The following is a 23,518-nucleotide window of genomic DNA, read 5'->3' as shown; positions in this document are numbered from 1 at the left end:
AACACCTTCTGAAATAAGAGAAGCTATAACATGAGAAGCAAAACAGTATTCCCTCCCTTAGCAACTTTACCTTTCACAGATAAATTATTTTTTTTCTTAAACTCTGATTACAGTTTCCAACAGGATTGTAGCTTGCATTTTCATCCCTCCTTGAGGGTCTTAATGAGGAATTTACTTCCATATATTCTTATATTTATAATGATGTTTCAAAAGTATACACCCCATTCTGTCAATGATCCAAGACCCTAAAATAAGATCTTAAAAATATTTGGATATTAAATCCACTATAATCTGTGTAAGATATGAACCTAAATATTGTCAAGAATATTGGTCACTGTGGTCACCAGAGTTTTCATACTGTAAAGATATTTACATTAGAATTTGTCATCCTAATAATGTATTTGCAAGGAAGGCTGGTTTTAATCAGCATAAATTAATTAGAAACACACAAGCACTTAATAAAGGATGTATCTATTTGGGCTGACAATTTTTTCAAACTTTTTTGTATTTGGGGGACTTTATGAATGGCTGTTGTAAACTGAATTCCCCCCCCCCCCCCCCCCCCCCGGTAGGGGAAACACCCATATTTAATTTTAAGCTTTTGATTATGTGTTACATTTCTTCAGTTGCTGTACATTTCGTGAGATCTCAGCTTCCCAGTGACTTCCATAAGCAAGATAATACAAATGTAACAGTTAAATGTAACAGTTGTCTGATTAGGCAAAGTAGTTCATTATTGGTTTTCACATTAAATAGATCTTATAATATGATATTACAGAGTACATCTAAGGTTAATGTTGCTTTTATAGAAACTCAGGAAACAGAACACTAACAGAGCATTTGCAAGTCTACTATATTTTAGCGGATAGTACTTTTTAAGAAAATATGACTAAATTAATAGTACTGAGATCACTAGAACTGCTCAGACCTGCTAATAAGCAAGTGATTTACTAGAGCCCTCCAGTCAAGGTGTTTGTTAACAGAAACACAGTATTTCTATTCTGTGGGAGGGCAAAGTTCCCTTTGGATTTTTATTAAATAATTGTCTCTTTTTGCCACTTTGATTTGTGAGCAATTGAGGACTTGGAATGAAATGAAGAAAAACAGAACAGGGAGGAGCCTGTGTAAGCAACTGCAGTTTTCTGCTAGCAAAACCCCAGTTACAGCAGTACCTATTTGCTTTCTTGATAAGAAAACCCTGTTTTACAAGCCTCTATATGCGAATACCTTCGGGCACACGAATAGCACATGAGCTCTGCAAGCTTTTACAAGGACAATCCCTCAGTAAAGCCCATGGGGCAAGACTGCAGTTGCACAACCAGGACGTTCATCAACACCTCTAATGTTTGGAGACTCAAACTACCCGCACTTTACAAGTCCCACGGGACCCGGGTCCTCCTGGGGAGTCAGGCTGGGCAGCAACTTCCGCCTTTCTCACGCGCCCTTTCGCGTGTCCCCGGGCGCGGGCGCGCCGGCTAGGCGGCCCGTCCCCGGCCGACTGCTGCCTGCTGCTCTCCGCCCTCCGCCGCGTAGAGAGCGGCCCGAGCAGAGGAAGGGGAGGGGGTGGGCTGGCTGGCTCGCCTGCTGCTTTCCCGCTGCCCTTTTCTGCGGGAGCGGTGCTGGGGAGTTGAGAAGAGCGTGGGGCTGCCAGGAGCGAGGGGCCCGTCTTCGCTGAGACGCTGTTGTAGCTCCAGGGCGCTTTGGTTAAGCTGACGCCAGTGAGTGCTCACAGTGCAGATACTGCAAGCTTTTTGAAAACTATATATGCTTCATAGAAAATCTGCAGCAGCTATGAAGCAAATTAAAACCTGGTGAAGGTTTTAAAGCACCTCGTAGCTGCTGCCTTTCATGCAAGCACTTCTGAATTGCTTTAGAGAAAACTCTTAAGCCTGCTTGCCTTAATGAGTAAAGGTAAGCTATGGCTTATTTTATCTGGAAGCCACACCAACCGTGTTCCTCTTGCATCTTTGCTTCTTAATGTTACATGAATATTACTTTCTTCTTTTGTTTCTTCATTAATGTGCATAGGAGATGGTTGTATGGTAACTGTTATAGTAAACGTGCTGATCCTGTGCTTGAATTTGCTTGTTGGGTAACAAACTATATCGGTTTTAGGTCAGCCTGCAACTTTGGATTCTTCATATAGATAAGAGTTGGCAAGGTTGGCGCCTTAAAGATAATATGCAGAGCAGCTTGCCCAACAGAAAGTTAAATAATCAAAATAAACAATTGAAAGGGGCAAAATCCTTGGCTCTTGTTCACTCTTGGTGGGATATATGGAAAAAAAAGACAAACTTAGCTTATTCCATTGTAAGAGTGCTTATCCCTCTTCTAAAAGAAAGTGTCTCTTCGATAGGGAGTAAATGCATAACAAACTTTAAAATCATGCTGCAAATTTGTCCTAACCTGCCCTTTGAGGAGAAGGTGTTAAAAGTTGGGGTTGGTTTGTTGTTGTTGGGTTTGTTTTTTTTTTTTCTTTAACTGCACCAGAAGATAACTAAAATAATTACTTAATACAAAACTCTCTGAGGTCTGTGGAGTACATGTCTGACAAAGCAAAGGAAGCTGCAGGGTCAGTGCTTCATTACAACTTAATGCATTTCAGCTGAAGTGTAGGAGTCTTAGGGCCTTAGCTTGGGAAGCAGTATAAAATATGTGCCTGAAGTAAAGAACGCTCTTACAAATGTTTCCTTTTTTATGTGTGTACTGTTTCTTCTTTCAGACAAACTTCCTCTGATCCTGGATATGATAAAGGTTAATACAGTTAGATGCAAGTCAAATAGGAGAGGTTACAAGTAATATAAGTTGTCTTACTATAAGTAGAAAGCCAATGGCAATCTTACTCAGACTTGGTCGCTGTAACAGAAGGCCTGGCTGTAAGGTAAGTATCTACACTTAAAATATTATAAAAATTCTTTTTGAAACACACTAGGCTTGAAGTTCTCTTTGAATGTTTCCTGAGTAGAAAAACCAAGAGGTTGAGGTGTGTATGTTTTGTCATCTTGGGGGGGGGGGGGGGAGGGTGCATGCGTGCGTGTGTGTTTGTATTTTAAAAGTAATGAGTTGTTCTGAATGTGAACACTGCTTGTTTTCTGCCCTTGGTCAATCCAGCTATTGTGATATGACCACATTTAAATGAGCAGGAGAAGTTATAACTCAAGCTCTTTTATTAAACTCAGAGGGAAGGTGACTCCTGGACAGTAAGGCTGTCTGCTTCTGCTTTGTAAGAGTATATTTCTAAAGAGACAAGGCAGAAACACCTTTTGTTAATACATCTTATTCACCTTTAGATGGCTTTTTCCTTTTCTGCTTGCTGCCTTATCTGATGGTGCTCAGGAGAAAAGTTCTGGCTATGATAGTTTTTGTACCTTTGAATTGGCAGTATGTTTGCCTTGCCCCTCCTCTCATCTCCTCTTCCTCTCTGAAACTAGTTTTAGATTTTGTACTCTGCAGCTAACAAAGTTCTGTGAAACAGCTGAAAGAAGATAACCTCTGTGAAGACATCCTGAGTTTGTGTGTGAACATTGTGTCCTCAAGGAATTAGTCTACTAGGGCTTTTGTAGCTGTTGACGCCTGCTGGGACTGTAGGAGTTTTTTCAACACAGGAGGGAGTAACTTCTCTCCATTTATCCAAATCCAGTTACTGTAAAATCATGAGATGCAATCAGGAGAATAGATTCCCATGTATACTAGAAATCGCAAAAAGATTCCCACTAAATTTTGGTATGGTTGGTTCAGGCTTTTAAAAATTCTATTCCTAAAATTGTTACATTCCCAAATTGTAACACACTTTTTTTTTTTCCCCCCAACCATTTCTTATTCTTCTTTTCTTCTCCACCCTTAGGATGAGAAGGAGATCACTCCTGAATGAATGGGATGATAAAGTCTAAATGTTCAGACAAATGCAGTTGTATTGCATTGAAACTTTACAAAACGTGGTAGCTATTACTATAAGCAAACCCATATTTCTCTTTGCAGTCTGCCTTGCCATGTTAAGCCACGCCATAGATCATCACTTTGGCCTTTAATCATTAATGTTTGAATTATCACAAAGGCGTTCTTGTTTTGTCATGGTCCATCATAAGTATGAAAGAATGCTAGCTGCTTTGTCTCCATTCATACTAACTGAAATGCTTGTCTGTAGTTCACTTGTTCAGAAATATCTGTTGTAGGCTCTCAGTGAGCTGGTTTTGGCTGCCTCTTATTTAAAATAACTGTTCTGCATCCCACTACTGTTAGAATAACTGGCCACATATATGGAGTACCTTTGGGACCCCTGTTCTTATTTTTCTACATAACTTTCCTCCAAACTTCTGGTGGGTTGTATGTAATAAGTCCTAAAAAAGGGTGCTCTAACAAAAAGCTCTATTTCTGTCTTGAGTTCTGACCTGCCTAGCAAACATATAAAATAAATTGGTAGTGTGGCTCAAGAAATGCTTGACTGAAATTTCAGATTACATTAAAAGTCAGCTGTTAGTATTGAGTAATCTCTGGATGAAATAGAATTTTACCGTTATAATCAAGTTCTATATGAAATAAATATTAATGGATGTTCTGATTACTCAGCTTCCTTGGAAAAGCTTAACTTCCTTCTAAGGGATTTTGCCCAGATTAGGCAAGGGTGATGACTGTCACTCTGTATTTTTTGGCTTTCAGTTAATTGGAAGGCTGTATTATAAATGGCTTCAAGTACACAATTCTCTCCCTCTCTCCCTCCGCCATAAGAGTGCCATGATATTTGAAACACTGTTAGAATTTCAGGTGATGATGACGTTTCTTTGAACAAACTTGTTCTGAAGCTTTCTTTTCTGCCAGGGGGTGTGAGTTATGTATTATAGTGAAGATTTAAGTAGGGAGGGAAGAACAAATTTACAGTCATGCTCCAAACTAATGAGTATTGAAACGTTTTTTCCATTCTAAGTAAAGGTATGAAATGTAGTGGTTTGAATAACTGTCTATGCTGTAATGGTGTGGTATGCACTGGTATCTATATCTGTAGAGAAAGGATTCCTGATCTTATGCTATCTTTGGTTGTATATAACATATTGAAAAGTCTGTGTATAGTACAAGACTAAGTAAAATCAACAGTCAATACTACGTGATTGTGTTCTAACTATGGAGCTAATATGCTCTGTAGCACATCCTTGTAACTTTGACCGGGGCATTTACTTATGCATGCTACCACATGGTGTGCAGCTGGCATACAGGCAGGATAGAGGAAGGAGATTATAGGTACTCTCAGGCCCTTGGTTAACACAGGCGTTTCAGTGTAATGCATTTATCCTGGAAAACAAATCACTGGATAGTGCAGAAACGCTTAAACTCCCTGTTGTTTTTCCAGGCCTTTCAAACAATAGTAAGTTAACAAAAATACTGAAGAATTGCCAGTAGAAAAACGCTGCAGGAATTAGCTTTTATGTTTTTTAATATCATTATGCTTCAGTCCTGAAGTCAATTATTCCTGTTCTTTAGTACAGGGAGCTTGACTGTCTGCTAGTTCGTAGGCTGTCACCAATGGGTTGTATTTCAAAGGGTTATAAATAAGCCACTATGGCCAAAGCTTCTTAATACAACTTGCAAGCAAAATATATCAAGAAGGACAAATCTACAGTTTATAATAAGTGATAGCAGAAACTGAGAGTATTTTCAAATGCTATAGGCAATAGCAGGCTATTCCACAGCTTACCTCAAAACTTAACATACATTCTCATTTTGAATATAGCTTTAGTGGTAATACTTGGTGATTTAAGGTTTTGATGCAGTTTGTTATATTCTTATTTAGAAAAGATGATCTGGCAGAGATCTCCTGATTAATCTTTATTAGAATGCAAATTAACTGTGTTTCTTTAATTTAGCCATGTTTCTGGGAGAAGAATGATAGAGTAACAGTTCTGTAGGATGTGATAGCTTTGGTCAGTCTCTCAGGTCCTTCTTGGTACAGATGGAGAACTGTTTTTATTTCTACTTTATTCTTTAAAAAGCATTTATTCTTCTGTGGTGAGGTTAAGCACGATTCACATATCACACTTCAGCGTTCCTGAACCTAACCTCTCTGTAACAAATCCTTTCCATGCCATTAATCATAATGCCTTTTTTGGGGGCTTGTATATAGTTGTGAGGTTTAGTTGTCTTCCTCTGTTTTTCCTGCAAAGGGGAATATCAGAAAAAAGTCACGTATTCTACAGTTTACTGTTTGTTCAGTTATTACAGAGCAGGATTCCTTTACCTCTGTGTTTGATCAGTTAAAATTTTAAAGCTAGTTGCTCCTCTAATTCTAAGTAACTGTTCTGCACTATGGTATATATGACATGCTAAATGTCTAAAAATGCAGTCATTCCTGACAACATCACTTGGAGGGAAATAATGCTATTGTGGCTCTAGAACTCTGATCAGAGAAAAGAGGAAACCATGTAATCTTACAGAAGAAGAGGTGAGTTTTATATAGGAGTGACTTTTCTTGCCCATGGCTGTCTGGGGTTTGTTTGTTTGTTTGTTTAGCAAAGCAGATGATCTCTTGTGCAAATACTTGACTGAGGATCTGAGGATGGATATAATTGCTTATCCATCTTCAGCCTTAGTACAAACATACTTTTTCTTGTCCCTTCTCAGAACTGCTTATTGCTGGTTCATTAGTTTAACTACGTATCTTCCTTAGGTGTTTTTTTAATATTGTTCATTTTTGAACTCTCAATCATAGGTGCTCAGCTTTCCAGACTAACTCACTTTTTCCTTCTCTTGGCCAGACTGTCGTATTCACAAGGGCATGACATACTGTTTCATGTTCTTGTAACAGGTACTTTTTTTAGAGCTAAAGGAGACATCTTAACCTGCTTATATGAGGAAGTTCTGGGTGTCTCTTGGATTTCCCCTCTTCCTTCCTGTATATTCAGATTTTGTGTCGTTGTCTTTCTTGCTTGTTATGATTGGTATGCGGGTTGTTTTGAACAGGTCTTGGCTGAAGGCCGAGGGGGTGTGTGTGTGTTGCAGAAGGGGATAGGAAGGTGCAGTGAGATCCTAGCTGAATTATGGACAGCAGATGAGTGATTGTAAACTTCTATTTTTGGCTATTCCAAACTACAGTTTTAAATATGAAGTTCTACTGTGTTATAAAAAGGGGTTTACTGTGGTATTTGAGTTAAAGTCCAGAGTTCTTTAATCTGAAGATTAGGAATAATTTCTTAAAGCTTGACTTCTCTAGAACATTGTCGTGGTTTAACCCCAGCCAGCAACTAAGCACCACGCAGCCGCTCACTCCCCCCGCCATCCAGTGGGATGGGGGAGAAAATCAGGAAAAAGAAGTAAAACTCGTGGGTTGAGATGAGAAGGGTTTAATAGAACAGAAAAGAAGAAACTAATAATGATAATGATAACACTAATAAAATGACAACAGTAGTAATAAAAGGATTGGAATGTACAAATGATGTGCAGGGCAATTGCTCACCACCTGCCGACCGACACCCAGCCAGTCCCCTGAGAGGCGATTCCCTGCCCCCACTTCCCAGTTCCTATACTAGATGGGACATGCCATGGTATGGAATACACTGTTGGCCACTTTGGGTCAGGTGCCCTGGCTGTGTCCTGTGCCAACTTCTTGTGCCCCTCCAGCTTTCTCACTGGCTAGGCATGAGAAGCTGAAAAATCCTTGACTTTAGACTAAACACTACTTAGCAACAACTGAAAACATCAGTGTTATCAACATTCTTCTCATACTAAACTCAAAACATAGCACCGTACCAGCTACTAGGAAGACAACTCTATCCCAGCTGAAACCAAGACAAATGTTGACCTATTGTACTGTTTTGCCTACAATAACACTTTAGGAGGCATTTTCCTAAAAATACAAAATTAATCTTTAACCACAGAATGATTGGTCTTATAACAGTGCTTCCCATCTTCCTTCAGCCTCTTTTGCTGTGGAAGTGGAGAATGTAGAGTGCCATAATGTAATTCCAGATAAAGGAGGAAAGGGACTTCTCAAGGCAACTGAGTAAGTGTTGTTTGAGGAAGGCTAAATTTTAATATGGAACTTACTGCTCTTTATAGGATCTAGTCCTCATCGTTGAACGTGCATAGGGGAGATTGCTTTTCTGCAGCCAATCCTGTTTAAAAAAAATAAGGTTTTAAAAAAATTGCTCTTTGGTACAGTACTTCTTTCAGATTTTGGCCTTTTTCATTCTTTTCATCTCTGCTTCTTCCTCTTTCTCCTCTGCCAGCTTTTGAGTCAGTTGAATCTGCCAAAGGCTGTTTCTTGTTTCATTTTAAATCCCTAACACATCCTCTGCTACTTAAACTAGAATACTAACCTACTATTTTTCTTGTCGCTGTGGTATGCAGCCTTATCTCTTCTGGCAGCAACTTGTTTTGAAGATTTCACTGGTACGTATAAAAGCTGCTTTAATGCCACTATTGTACTGAACCTTAGTTTTTTAGCTTCCTGTAGGCTTCCTTAACTTAAGAATAAAATCATCTTGATGGAGATTTGTGACAGTTTGGAGAATTCCTGGAACTAGAAGGAAAGGCTTACTTGATCTAGAAGTTAAAGATATTATCATAATGTTATCTTGAATATTTCGGAGGAGTTGAGTGTTAGTTGATTTTTTTTTTTTCCTGGTTCCTGAAATGTAACTGTTCAACCCCATCTCCCCTCTAATTTTCTTCTATTTACTAGTGTAAAGTTGCCAAGAAGCCCCTATGTTGAAGTACAAATGTAGCAATGCCCTGGATATTGTGGATTTTTAGCATTGAATGTATGAGAACTTTGGAAGAGTTAATATTGATGACTCTTAAAGAGTGTGTAAGACTAATGACATGCCTTGTCTTCATTTGACTGCTTTTTAGGTATCAGAGTTCAGTCTGAAATGGCCCTGTGCCTTTCTTATCTTCATATACATGTGTACTGTCTGGGAACTTTATAACCTGATACTTTTTATCACTTGGTGCAAAAAGGGGCATGGCTCTTCCAGAAGGCAGACCTACTTGCCTGGTACATGTTCCACTAGACCTGATAAGCCACTTCTTGTGCCTAAAGACTGAAAGGAAGTTTATCTCTGTTCTCCCAGCCTTTTAGACATGCAAATGCTTTTTCTTGGTGGTTAAGGCATTCTGTAAACAACAATACAACTCTAAACCCTGCATGCTGCTGAGTAACAAAACAGTTACCACAGCTTTTTTGAAAACAGTAGTGTGGCAGAGCAAAACATTATGTGATGGATACTGGGATTAGGGGTTCATACAACTGTTTTAGGCTCTTTGGTCCTACTACCCCACATGTTTTTCATGCACAGTGTTCCCTTAATGAGAGTGTGACAAGCAATGATGTTGTTTGACTAATTGTCTGGAGATCCAGTATCCATAAAGAAGAGTTCAAAGGAAAAGTCTTGTGCTTGTCTGCAACAAGCATACGTCTTAGTCTAAATCTTTATACCAAATTCCCACTCTTTTGGGGAATATATAAAATCTATTTTTGACATTTGGCAACTTTAGTTTCTTGCAGAAAGAAGAATTTGTTATCTGGGTATTATTTGTCATATATGAAGAAGTAGACATGAGTTGTGGAAAGAAAAGGCAGTCTGTAATGATGCACAGTTTGGAGCTATGATTAACAAAAGAGTGGGCTTGATACTAGCTGTGTAGTTCCTCAGTACTGTGACCTTTATACATCAATGAAATGTGTTTTAAGATCCATCTGTCCTGTGCAGATGTTTAAGGGACTTGGAGATGGGGGGGGTGGGGGGGGGGAGAGAGAGAGGGAAAGAGGGAACAGGAGAGGCGTAAGCAAAAGAAATTTAAAAAGTGATGTCAAAATGCACTGAGAGGAATAATCCACCCAGATCCATCCACTGCTGTCTGTACTCTTGATGGCCTGGAACATGATATCTGTGAACATTCTTGCAAAGTCTGGCAGTTATCAGAAGCACACATTACTTTTAGCTTTTGCAGTTGGGAATGGTGTCTTCTCATACATGCTTTTGTTTTAAACATGTTTTTAAATTTTAGTATTCAACTGCTTCTTCGAAAGATGAGTGGTGACCTGTGATGTAAATGCTTATTGTATTTAACTGCCTGTAACTCTTCCTTTATATAGATGGAGCTGCCTGGCCTTGCTTTTGCTGTTTGGATGTTTATTTGCTTCTATGCATCTGTGGATAGCTATCCAAGTGGAAAATTAAGAGAAGCCTGCATTAGCATGATACCCTGTCATGGTAGCTCTCCACAACTGTCACCTGTGCACACCATTACAGTGAATGGGACTGAATTTAAACCAGGGGACAACATAGAAGGTATTGTGTCAATTATAGCTGAAGAGTTTAATTTACTGTTTCTTTGTGTTGTAGCATGTCTTTACTGGGTTAGCTATACTAGATCTATCTAAGCAGCTGAATCTTGTTCAGGTGATCCATTTAGCAGTCATTCAGTACTTGTAAAATGAGCTTCTGGTGGTCATTGCTGAAATATTTCATTCTTCCTCTGGAGAATATTTCAACATCCTTTTATTTTTCTTCTTGCTTCAGTTCATCTGTCTGGACCAGATTTTGAAGGGTTTTTCATACAAGCCCGGGATGCAGAACACCTGGATAGCCCTGCAGTTGGTTCTTTCATGGTAGTTGACCGGAAACTTTCTCAGCTTCTGACGTGTGGCCGTATCAAGGTATAGTCTAGTGTCTTAAAATGGGACATCAAGCACTGAGGTGTTTGTACTAGACTATGTCTGTAACAGGATGGAGCTAAACTATGTAATCTTTGAGCTCAATAAGTCTCCCAGGAAATTGGTCCAACTTGCAGTATAGAGGCATGGCTCACTGCAACTCTGTCAGACTGCTGCAGGAAGATGCAGCATTCATAATGTAATTTTTACTTGTGCACAAGGAATGTGGTGTATTCCTGGTTATTGTACTTAATATTAAGAAGAGGAGTGCATGCTCTATTTGCTTTCAAGAGGAGTTATCAATCATTTTCCATACTTGTTAAGGACAGAGAACATGTCTTACAGCAAGGAACGTTTAGGGCAGTTATTTTGGTAAACAAGCACTAGAATAGGCCATTATCTTTAGTGTTACTCTGTCAGTTACTGTTAATGGAACCTTCTTAGTAACAGGTTAGATCAGTCTTCAATATCCATTTTAGATAAGTTGATTCTGCCTCATGTGCAAGAGATGTGAGCTCTGACTAGTATTTCAGCAACCCACCTGAACTTCATGAACATCATGTACATTATCATCTGAGCTGGTGCGGGCAAAGTTCTCGATCTGCCTAGATGTATCTTTTTTTTTTTCTCTCCTCTGCTACCATCTGCCTCCCAGTGGCATCTGATTAATGCATTCATCAGTGCAGTAAAGTCATGGAGATGTCTGGGTTGTGCCCTCTGTGCTCAGAGGACTTAGTTCAGTGCTGTGTCTAATCTGTTTACCTTGTGCAAATAACTGTCTGACCCCAAGACTATTTTTGGGGTTTTTGTCCTCTGGAATACTAGTTCTGTTCTCTCTCTATACAGTCTTGCCCTGTCCCTTCATGCTCTTGCTATCAAAAAATGGAGCATTACCTTACTATCAAAAAAACTGGAGTGTTATCACACCATTTCTGCATAAACACTTCAGGGACCTCTGTGTCATCACTGGAGTCTTCTGGATTGAAAGACCTCTGGTTGTTCCTTTTAGCCTTAAGGTTTGTTAGTATGTATGAGTTTCAGTGGTAGACTTCATCTGAGTTGATCGTGGCTGACTGGGGAAGAGCCAGCTGTGCTGGGTCTGTGCAGTGTAACAGTTTGGTGTCTGTTTAGGATTTAGCTGCAGCCTGTGACGACTGTTAGCTGAAATCTCCTTAGTGTGTATCCACTGTGTAACTCTTGATATATGTGTGTTTTCAGAATTCAGCTGTCAGTCACACAAGTAAAGCAAAAAAGAAATACATAAAAGTTTATTGGATTGCTCCTGGAGATGCACCAAAACGTGTACAGTTTCTGTAAGTAAATCTAATATTAGTTCTAGTTTATTAAAATGCAGATAAGGTAAACCTGTGTCATTGGCTGTGTCCAATATTGGCCAGCAACTGGAAAGTATCCTTGGACTAATGGCCTGAAAAGTTGACACCTCTTGCTCACTGCAGAGTCTACGCTAATGCAGACACTTGTTTTTTAGGGAAAGCTTGGAGATGATTATTTTGATTTTTGCAGAGAAAGTAGAAGGGTATTCAGAGATGGGTTTCATTAGTATTTCTAGTTAACTGCTCACATCTCATACCTGTAATATGCAGTGTTAAGAATCTTTTTCTGTGCTTGTACCTTACAAAATGTTATGTATACCCTCCTGTTATACTACTAGCTTTTTGGAAACTAATGGATAAAAGCTATGCAACTCTTCTCTGAGGTTGTAATCTGTGCCACAGGCGTGAGTGTTTCTTATATTCAGTAGAGCATGCAGTAGTATGTTTTAAAATTATTTTTCCACTGATATTTCAGATATTTTCCTACTTTAATCCCTAAAATGGTAGAGGTCTGCATAAAGATGGGAGTTTTACAAATAAGTTGTACAAACTGTAGAAGCTTTTCCTTTTTCCTTTTTTTTAAAGTAAGAATCAGCTTTTGATGTATACAGTAATGACTGTGTGCATGTTGTATTTTTTAAGAGCCACAGTTGTGAAGAAATACAAGACTTTCTGGGTGAAGATTCCTGGTCCCATTGTTTCTCAGCCTAATGCACTGTCCCCAACAACACCCTTGCATGCAACATCAGAGGCTATATCAACTTCACACTCGGTTTCCTACTTATCAAAGCCAGTAAGTAATTATAAACCTAACTAATGCTGTCTTTAATGCTTGTGATCGATGGAATTTAATGAAATCATATTGATACAGCCTATTGACAGAAAGGGAGAGATGACGGATGAGTAACTTAAATATCAGAGACTAAGAACATAGACAGCTACCCTCTTGTGTTAGTTGAGTTGCCTGAACTGGTCTGGATTAAATGTTGTTACACCATACACAGGTCAGAAGGTTGATAGAACATGTAGAACTTAATGGTCAGAAAATATTATGCATACCTGAGAAGAGAAATGGGAAAAGACTTGCTCTGCTCTTGACTAATAGCTTCCTATTTAGTAACTGCAGGCTCAGAAACTTCCTTCAATGAGTTCATCTGTTACTGACTTCCATTACTGATTCTTGAATGGACTGAGCAAGCATCACTATTTGATCTGGATTTGATCTGGAATCCATGTATTTTCTCATTGTGTATCAGTGGAGTTTGTACTTTAAAAAGGAAATGAAAAGCTGGTCTTCCCTTCTTTTCTCCCTCATTCCACAGCTGATGTTACCTCTCTAAAAATTAAACCAAGGGAAGTTTCTCTAAAGTTTTTACTTTCTTTTCAAAGTAATTCTATTATCCTGTCTTTTAAAGTGAAAAATTCAACTTGAGTAAAAGTACAGCTTGGAACTTGCCATGATTTTACCTACTAATCCTGGGGTAATTGTAGGGATGGGTTAAGAGATCAGTGTGTAGACATAGATAGCATTTCTTTGATGTTCCTTGCATACTTTCTTCTAGAAAGGGGTAGAAAGAGAGAAAGAAGAGGGAAACTTATTGTTTATGACTTATTTGTTTGCTTAATTGTCTAGTTTAATGCATCAGGTTGTGGAAGTATGAAGTTCTGCATTAGGAACCCTTCAAACTGTGATCCTGAAAATGCTTCCTGTTTTTTTCTATCCTTCCAAGAAGAGAAGAGTTCAGTATTTATTGAAATGAGTGGTCCAAGTGAAGGATATTTAGCATTTGCATTGTCCCATGACCAGTGGATGGTGAGTGTCCTATTCTACTTCTTTAGTTGCTTTTGTGATCTTAGGAAATTTTGAATGGTACTCTAGCAAAACATGCATGTGGAAAACTGAAATGCTACTAGACGTCGCACAAAGTAACTTCTCTCCCATAGCGCTGAAGCACAGGTTGCCTTTTATAGATGGATGTTCAGTTTTAGCTTGGGACTGACTATTCGCAATAGAATTTGCCTGTGGATATCAGTCTTAGCAGAATCCGACCTGATTGCACAGCAGCTGACTGAAATTCCTGGTTAGATCAATCTTTCTTTGTTACCTAGCCAAAAACCCTCACCTGTCAGAAGCTGAATTGCTATGCCTTCTGAAAACCATTTGCATTTCGTCGTTGTACAGGATTGACTCAGTTTAATCTTAAAAAGTGTTTAGAGCTCCTTTTTTCTAACTGGTGTTAAAGTGAAGGGACGATGCTGTTGACAACTGCATAATCCATAAACTAACTGTTGCACAAAGGAGATGCTGTTTATATTCATGTCCCAAGTACAAGAACACTTGGTTCTTAACAATACTTTGTCTTTACAGCTATGAGGAAAACCAATTTTTAACTAAAAAGGGTTTTTAAATAACATCAACATCTGTGTCTGTCTTGTCTCATTAATTTAGTAAATTCTAAGTAACTAAAGAAACTTCTGATAATAGGCTTGTTACCCTGAGAGGGGAGGGAATGTAACTCATGATGTGCCTTACTGTGTGTCATCTGTTTGACTTAATGTGATTCCTCTGTAATACTGAAGTGTTTGAAAGCTGGGAAATAATAGCTTGACATCTAGAGAAATCTGTCTTGTGTCTTGTTGCATATATTAAATCAAAGAGGTTTTGGTGACTGCCAGTAGTCGTTTTTAATGGGCTATAAATACCTTTTTCTTTTAAACTCTGCAGGGTGGTGATGACGCGTATCTGTGTGTTAAGGAGGACCACCATGTTCATGTAAGCACTGCCTATCTGAAGGGGCGAAGTCCTCCTGTTTTGGATTCAGAGGTACATTTGGAAACAACTAAGACGCTTCCACAAATGTAGGTTTGAAGTAATGAATGCTGCTGCTTTGTGCTTTTATTTTGCATAGCAGCTGTAAATACATAGGTGGATACATAATTCTTTGAGGTGAGATTGATTGGGCTCTTACTTCCTAGTAAATGTTACCTTTGGGAGTCTAAACTTACTTTTAAAAATTAAGTCACGTGGTGGGAGCTTATTGTATTGAGGAACTTTGTGCCCATTATTACTCTGTCCCTTTGCTAGGGCTGCAGCCGCAATCAATATATCTTGGGTTAAATGTTGGAAGAGAGGGGAAGATTGTTGTTATGAGCTGGAAAAATTGGTGGTAATAGGTCCAACCCTTATGTTGCTGTGTTGACTTACTGACATGCCTTCTAAGTTGGTATGCAAGAGATTTTTATCCCTCTTCCCCAATCATTGCTGTTCATTCTTTGTGCACCAGTGACACTCTTGTCTTCTGCAGGGTTACTTTTAAGCCAATTACTGTGCCAGTCTGAAAAGACTGGGTATTAAATGTCTCCTGTTTCACAGAATGTGCTTGAAGATGTGTCATGGAGGCTTGTGGATGGTATTCTTCAATGTTCCTTCGGAAGGAGTATTAGTCTTCCTGCTTACAAAGGGAGGTTTAATCTGAATGCCAGTTACTACATCTTTCTGGCAGATGGGGAAGCTAGTGAAGGTAAACTTGACTTACATATGGTTGCTTTTCTTTGAACAGCTCTAAATGAGTTAGTAAATCTTATGTAAGACATGGCTTAGCCGAGAATTACTATCTGAACTACAGTTTCCAAGTTTGAGGACTTAGTCCAGTCATCTTTACTGCCTCTCTGGATCATGGGCTTGCTTTTGGAAGTTACAGTAAACTTACTCATATATGTGTGTTGTATGCCCACTTGATGCTAGGAACTAGTAGCTTCTTGAGAGCTGGCCACATCTTTTTAAAATGGAGACTAGTATCAAAGGGAATTATTCTTCACGCCTTGTGCATGTAGTGGAGAAAGCTATTTTCTGTAGAGGGGCGAGCTGGTTCTTGTACATTAAGTATGTGAGACGGCTTAGATGACATCTTAGGTTCTTATCATATTGTGTGTCAGAAATTTAGTTTGTATGATTATGCTCAGTACTCACAACAGGGCTTGCATTCATAAATAAGAATTGGGCACACTTACAAGTGCAGTGGCTTTCATCAGCCATAAATAAACCACTTTGTCACTGCTTAGGTGGACTAATATACAAACATCGTCATCAGCCTCTGATCACCAATGGAATATACAACGTCACAGGCCTTCCTCAGGATATTGGAGGTTCCAGGTCCCCGCAACTTATCAAGGCTCATGGTAAGCTGCAACTTCTAGTTTTGTCTTCCAGTGCTAGACGTGCTGAGACTGGAGAATTAAGTTTTCCTCATTATTGCAGAGTAAGTATTTCCTCTTGTCTCTCTGGCAGTCATGTTATATATACTGTTGGCTAGCAAGATCTGAGACTGTGAAGACAGAGTAAAGTTATTAATAACTTTTCATTTCAAGAACAACATTATAAGATTCTTGTTGCCCAGGAAAATGGACCTGCATTTTCCTTTTTCTCTTAAATTTATAACTGGGACTTGTTTCTGTTTACCTCTTTGTCTCTGGTTTAATTTGTTCTAGTTACATTATTGGTTTAATTCTACTTGAAATGAGAAACTCCTTAACTGACAGCCCAGAACCATTGAAGTTAATGAGAATTTTTTCTCGTACAGTACTGGACACTAAAGCAGGCCTGTGAGAGAACTATCACTCATTCTTTGTCAGACAAATTGCAGGAAATGTCACCTTTCATTCTCTGACATCTAAATTGGTGACAGAACAGCATCTCTCACCAGTATGTACTGACTGTATTGGCGCATATGAAGTACGCAGTAGCCAGAGGTGCTCTGTTATGCTGTTTGGGCGCAGTATGATTATCTCTTATATGCATGTTTTTGCCCTTTAACAAGATAAATGCTATAAAGTTGTATCCTTAACCAGGTGATTAAAAACTTACCACTGGTAAATTCTGACCATATGTGTACGAACTAAACTATTACACAGTCTTTGAAGCTGTATTCGTATGCAGCTAAATTACTCATGTTTACCTTGTATTTTTTTCAATTTTCAGGAGCGCTAATGTTTGTTGCTTGGATTACCACAGTTAGTATTGGTGTTATTGTTGCACGATTCTTCAAACCTGTCTGGTCTCATTCATTCCTGTTTGGAAAGGAGATGTGGTTTCAGGTGGGCAAAATCTCCCCATATCTCCACCTGTATTTTCTATCTTTGTTGTAAGCAGAATTATAAACCTACTAGATCCAAGAAATAGGAGACTAAATGTGGTGTGATTTTTATCTTTCTTTAATCTTATAAAATGGAACAATTACAAATCAGAAGTTCACCCTCTTTACTAGTAAAAGCAGTGTCTAAAAGGAAGCTAAGAACATCTTTAACTATAGACCTGTTGAATGTATTTTAATGGTGTATTAAGAAAGCTGTAGAGTTTCTAAAAGCAATTAACTTTTCTAGGTGCATCGTATGCTCATGTTGACCACAGTCATGCTTACAAGCATTTCTTTTGTGTTGCCTTTTATATACCGAGGAGGCTGGAGCCAAGTAAGTGTGTGCTTTTGTTTTGTTTAACTCAAATATAAAAGGTTGGACCAAATCAACGAGAAGGTCTAGTGATGACTAAGATGTTACAATTATTGTCAAGGAAAGTGCTGTGAAAGCTGTCCTTAAGTAGGCTGATTTCAAATCCTAGCAGCACAGAAGAGCAATGTTGCCTCCTTTAACTACAGCTGAAAAAATTCAGTACTTCCCTTCCTTCCTCTTCCTCCAAAATAAAGTCCTTGCTCACAGTTTCTTTATGTACTTAATTTGTCGTCTTCCCATTTCCTTAGAGAACTTGAATTTGAGAAGTGAGTGAGGATGGGATGGCTGACTTAATGTGGTAAACCTGCTGGGAATAAGTGTTGTTATGAACTTGGACTTGAGTAACTGTATGCAGTGATTAAGCTTAGTCTTGAACATTAGGTAGATAGAGGTTGTATATGTGTTGCTGTCACCTGTATAATATTTGGTACAAGGTAATATCAGAAATTGGAAAGTCTAGAGAGTATCTGAATTAAAGGTGGGAGAATGTGGTCACAGGTACGAACTAGGAGCTAGGGAAATTGAATAGAATATTTTAGGCTTAAGATTAAAACAGATAGGGTGAGAGGGGAGACAAGTGCTGGGAGGAGTTATAACATAAGACTCTCCTGAAGACAAAGGATTGAGGATGAAGAGCTTGGAGCATAGCTTCTACAGTCATATTGCTCTCTCAGCTGGTAGAATTTCTCAATACAGCAAAAAGGTGGGACAAACCCTGGGCAGACTTAGCAGTGTCTCATGCGGCCAAGGAGGACAATCTCCATCCAGCTGCAGGGCAGCTTACTGTGTCCTGTTGCCCCTCCAGTCTAAACACAGTGCTGCTCCACCGTTGTAACTTACTAATACAAACATAAATAAAATTATCAAATTTGGTATTTTTTCTATATCTTCATATAGATATGATATTAAAGAAAAATGTCCTGTGTTTAGCAAGCAGGTTTTCATCCCTATCTCGGCTGTACCATGATGGCTCTGACAATCTTTCAACCACTTATGGCAGGTTTCAGACCATCTCGTCATGCACCAAGGTACTCGCAACTAACTCATTAAGTTACAGCCACAGGAATTAAATATGCTTGTTTCTTTAAAAAAAATCTTTTTACATTGAGAAGATATCTTTTAAAGTAGGTAACAATGTTCTTTGATTTCCTGCACCCTGCCCTGTAATCAATAAAATGCTTTTCATTTTTTTGTAGGAGGCAATTGTTTAACTGGTTTCACTGGAGTACTGGTACAACAGCTAGAATACTAGCCGGTGAGTAGGAGTAATAGCTGTAACTCCCTTTTAAGTGATTTAAAGGAACTTTGTTCATTGTCTGGGCTATTGCTCATCTAAAACATCTATGGACATCCAGTCCAGGCATATCTGAAGATTCTTTTTCTTGCTGGACATCTTCTATGTGAGTTTTAAGTGGCCATCAGGTACAGCTTTAGGGCCAAAAAGTGACAATGTAAAACCACAGAGATTACAGACAAATCTGAAAGATTTGTGTAATGAGGACCTGTTCTTATCATGAGTAATTTATTTTTGTGTTGGAAGACTTGAGGATAGTGTTCTTGAGTAACATAGTTCGATGTTATTTAAAGGGAGAGGGAAAACTCACTCACAGAAGCAGAAGCTGGGCTTAATTCTATTAATAGTGACAGGTTTCCACAGCTAGCTTAAGCACAAATGTTGTGGTGACTGTGGTCTTGTTGGCGGAGTCACAAATGCTAGTGGGATGTGATAGGGCACTGAACAGGATGAAAACTATCTTGGCCTTCTCCTTTTGTCCCTGCTTTCCCCCTCACACTGCCAAAAAAAACCACCCCAACTTTTCAGCTGCATGGATTTGTTTAACCTCATTCCCCAAGCAGTTGTAGACAGTTCATGGGAAATCTATTACCAAAGGTGTTGAGAGCATTTTTTAATCACCCTGACACAGCACTCTTAGTGTCTTTTTATCTTGTTTTTACTGACTAGTGGTGACTATGTTCTTGGGAATGGATCTACCAGCACTTGACCTGCCAGACCCATGGGACACATATACAATGATTGGTTTTGTAGCTTGGCATGTCGGTATTGAGATTCTTCTGGAAATACACAGCTACTGTCTCATACGTAAAGGTACAAACCCAAGAAAACTCCTATTGTTACCTTGCTTGCTGATGATTGTGCAAAAAGAATGTTAACTGAGTGGATTGAATTTCAGGAGGTGTTCTTTGGCCTCTAACTTGGAAGCTGAAAGGGAATAACTCTTGATTAACAGTGTCATATCTTCTGTACAAACTAATATGGGAGTAAACCAGCTTTCAAGACCAAAGTGTTCTAGAAATACTGGTTTTTTTCCATTTTAAATAGTAGCTTCTTATTTCTCAAACGACTGTTCATAGGGGCAGACTGAAATGCGTATTTTCCAAGTATCTATCACTGTTTGTCATGATTTTGATCCTACGTAGGTAGGTAAAGTCCAGGTTAAGACATGCAGATTTAGTCTGCATGTTATTGTGACAAATTGCTGATATGAATGGCTATTATTGCATGAGCAAAATGATCAGAAACTTGAGCACAAATGCTTGCAATTTTGACTGAACAGGGGGATGAAGGTGAAATCCTGACTCCAATATGTCTAGAGAAGGGACTGGTAGTAACTTCACTGGAAATTCTTAGTTTTCACTGGCTGGTGTCACTGAGAGGAGATGACTGTGCACATGTGAACAAGCTATATGTAAGACAGAGACGAGATGTCTGCAGGATTGAAGAAGCATGATTAGTTAAAAGGCTGTTTAAGGTGGCACATGAAGGAGTGATTATAAAAGATGTGAGTTTAAATTTAACTTGCAGTAATTACTTCCTCAAAGTAGAGAAATGAACCTGAAATATTTGAACAATTAATGTTTTCATGTTGGCTAACGGAAGATACTTCTTAATGGAATCTACTTATCTTAAAATGAAAAGTAAAAGGTTTTAGATCAGACAAATATTTTGTTCAGCTCAAAACTCAGTGTTTTCATGATTCACTCTAGCAAAAGAGACAAAATGTTTTCCCACTTCAATGTCCAGAAGTTACTTTTTGTAGGTCAGATCCAGAATAGTTTTTTCACTTGTGCTGTTGTGAGCATGATGGTACAGGCCATGAAATGTCAAATGAGACTTCCAAGCGCTTTTCAAATTTGATGCTGTGTAAGACTTAGTTTCTTAGTCACAGGATCAAGACTTCTGTAGTATAAAAATGAAAAACCTCCTTCCTCTTAAGAGCAGACTTAACTTTTTTTTTCCTTCCCACTAACAGTTGAAGTGATAGAGGATGACAGAGTACAGATACTGCAGTCACTCACATCTGCAGAAGCAGAGGTAAGTCACAATTTTGTAAATAACTGCTGTGAGATGGGATGATTCTTTGTTCAAACCAATAAAAAGACTGACACTTCTATGGCTTTTCTTCCCTTTCTCTTCCAGGGTCGTCTGTTCAAACAGGTTGTGTTAACCATCTATGTCTGTGGAAATATAGTATTCCTCATTGCCTTCCTGGCAGCAATCAACCACATATGAAATAAGTCATTGAGAACTTTGTGATGAAATATTGTGCAGTTGAAAGACCTGCAAGGAATGCTTTCTATTACAACTTTTCTGTCAACACCTCCCTGAAGATGTAACTGAAGAGTAATAGCACATGTGCATCATGCTTGGTGTTAGGGAGAACTTGAATTCAAATCAATAGAAGGATGCTGCAGTTCTGCAAAAGCTGCCTTCTGATGGGACTTTTAATGAGAGTCTTTGCCTGAATAAGGAATGAAGTCTCTATTTTTTAAGTGCAGTAATTAACTTGATTGAAGCTTACAGGTTAAGAAGACTGAGAAGATGTGCTGAAAATGCTGTTTTGATAGTCAGTTCCCTAAACCTTTTGTGAATATTATTGGGAAAACTGGAAAGATTGATCCGGAATCCATCATATCTGTTCACTTTACTGTGTTCTAATGGCATGTGATGTGACAACTTCCTGCTCATGACAGTTTTGTGCATTAAAAAAACCAGGAGTGAGAAACTGTTCCAAATGCAGGTTGATGCATGAGCCAAATGCAGTTGTCTGTCTTTGCAGTTAAATGCAAAAAATATTCTCTATGCTCTAAGAGCAGTACACTTACAGAAGCATATGAGTTTGGGAACTTCACTCCTTTAGTAAAACCACCATTTGCCTCACCTAAAATTCTGTTCTGTCCCATCCCCCTCAGTGCTTCTAAACCGTTAAGAGAAAACGTTTGCAATGTAAGTGCATTAAAACCAGTTGTACTTAGGTTCTTCCTGTTTGAGTTTTGGCTATCTCTGTGTGTGGATTTCTGTGTTTTTCTGTCTTTGGTTGCTTGTGGCTTCTGAATTACTTTTCTGTGTGAATAAGATGGATTTATGCCACTTAATGCTTAAATGGAAATGAAAATATTTGCTCAAGAATGTTGCAGTTGTATTTGCACTATTGAACGAACTGTAGATTAGGAGCTGATTTGACTTCAGGAAAAGCAGCTTCTGTTTAATATTAAGTGAGGGTCCTTTGAGCTGGCATATCTAGGAGATAGAACTGTTCATAAGAATATGTGAGGGTGTTTTTTTTAGTCAGAAGATTTATCTAAATATATGAACTAGGTACAGGGAATGGAAAGAGACTATATTGTTTAACTTTTGGTTCATGATTTGTCTAAATATGGAAGGACACTCTTGAAATGGGATCTCAGAAATGAACCCTTAATATGCCATGCAGTAGAGTGCTTTGCATTTGGGTTTTTTTCAGCTCTGAAAGTTTGCTTCCATAGTTCTTCATTTTTGATACTGGGAATTACTGATTTTTAGTTGTAATGCTTCAAAATATATCTTCAGCCTAGGGCTACTAAGCTAGCTGGAAATAAAGGTGTTGGAGTATTGGATAGAATAGTAAATAGTGACGCCTGGCTTGGTGTAGACTACTACAGCAACATCTCTCTAGTACCTGATGGCCAGCTCTAAAATACTTGTATGTGTGGGTCAGGTAGTGGTTCTTTCTATTTACTAAAGCTGTCTATTTCTGTCTCTTCCTCTATCTCCCCAAATCCACAGTGCAGCCTGTTGCAGGGACGAGTCCTATTCAGAAAGCTACAAGTTTGTGTCTGTAGTCAGTGTTATTCTTTTTGGCCACTCAAGTAACTGGTTTAGGCATAAGCAGTGGGATTAATCCCTTTGTCATCATCAGCAGACTGCAAGTGAGTGTAAGCTGAATCGTCCCCCTTCTTCCTGGAAGCTGGAAAAGTCATGTGCAGATTAGGAAAGGGGGACTATGAAGAAATATAGCAAAACACAAGCTGAAGTGTAAGAGGCATATAGCTAATTGTGTGGGTTTGTCTCTTTTGTTTGTTTGTTTTTTGAGAACTCTGATCTCAAGAGCCTGGGAATCACAGGCCCACCTAGTACTGAAGTTTTGGGGGACTCTTTTGTATACCGTGAGTTTATAGAAGAAAATCTCTCGACCTAGGCACAGTTGATGGCTTTTTAAATTAAGGTCAATGCTGGATTCTTTCTGTAATACAGTAACTGTACAGTGTGTTGTTTCATTTGCATGGACAATGAATACAAGGTTTTTAAAACATGAATGTAAATGTCTTAATAAAAGGTTTTGTCCCTTTTAGTAAGATGAAAACACCGTAAATTAGAAACTAGAAAAGAATAGTCTTGCCTAGCAGCAAAATGGATTGTCTGTTTTCTTTGTAGATGTTGTTTTATAAATTAAAGCTATCTAAATGCTTCCTAGAGCAACTCTTATTGAAATTGAATGTTAAAATAGTTGTCATTCCCTAATGCAGTTTCTTTTCCTCAAGAAGAAAAAAATTCCTTGTTCCACATCTAATATAGCTTTAAAGTTGGCAAAATTGTCAGTTGCTCTGGATAACTTGTTCCTTCCCAGTGCTAGCAGTATTGTATAGTTTCTTATGTGAGGCGTTATGTGCAGTATTTTAACTTATTTGATTGAAAGACCTGCTGATTTTGTGTAATGTCTGTTCACACCCCCCCCGCTCTCTTCCTGCATGACTA

At 38.7% G+C, this 23,518-nt stretch overlaps 1 protein-coding gene across 5 annotated transcripts; it reads left to right on the top strand.

The window, feature by feature from the left end:
- Positions 1-1,538: 1,538 nt before the first annotated feature.
- FRRS1 (ferric chelate reductase 1) lies at positions 1,539-23,238 on the top strand. Of its 5 annotated transcripts, none has more exons than XM_069789336.1 (17): positions 1,539-1,718; positions 2,723-2,881; positions 10,085-10,280; positions 10,512-10,648; positions 11,864-11,958; positions 12,622-12,772; positions 13,613-13,792; positions 14,705-14,803; positions 15,353-15,500; positions 16,042-16,158; positions 16,958-17,073; positions 17,359-17,445; positions 18,415-18,512; positions 18,681-18,739; positions 19,448-19,591; positions 20,757-20,818; positions 20,924-23,238. In XM_069789336.1, exons 2-17 carry the CDS (start codon positions 2,831-2,833, stop codon positions 21,014-21,016), a joined length of 1,833 nt encoding a protein of 610 aa, XP_069645437.1. In that variant the 5' UTR covers positions 1,539-1,718; positions 2,723-2,830; the 3' UTR covers positions 21,017-23,238. The 5 variants fall into 5 exon arrangements, with proteins under 5 accessions (XP_069645437.1, XP_009921719.1, XP_069645440.1 ...); XM_009923417.2 differs by having other exon boundaries at positions 1,545-1,911; XM_069789339.1 differs by lacking the exon at positions 2,723-2,881 and having other exon boundaries at positions 1,545-1,911.
- Positions 23,239-23,518: the final 280 nt, after the last annotated feature.

The sequence above is a fragment of the Haliaeetus albicilla genome, chromosome 8 (assembly GCF_947461875.1).
Source record: "Haliaeetus albicilla chromosome 8, bHalAlb1.1, whole genome shotgun sequence".
NCBI classification, from domain to species: domain Eukaryota; kingdom Metazoa; phylum Chordata; class Aves; order Accipitriformes; family Accipitridae; genus Haliaeetus; species Haliaeetus albicilla.
Note: the sequence above shows the minus strand (reverse complement) of the source record. Positions and strands in the feature narration are given on the sequence as shown.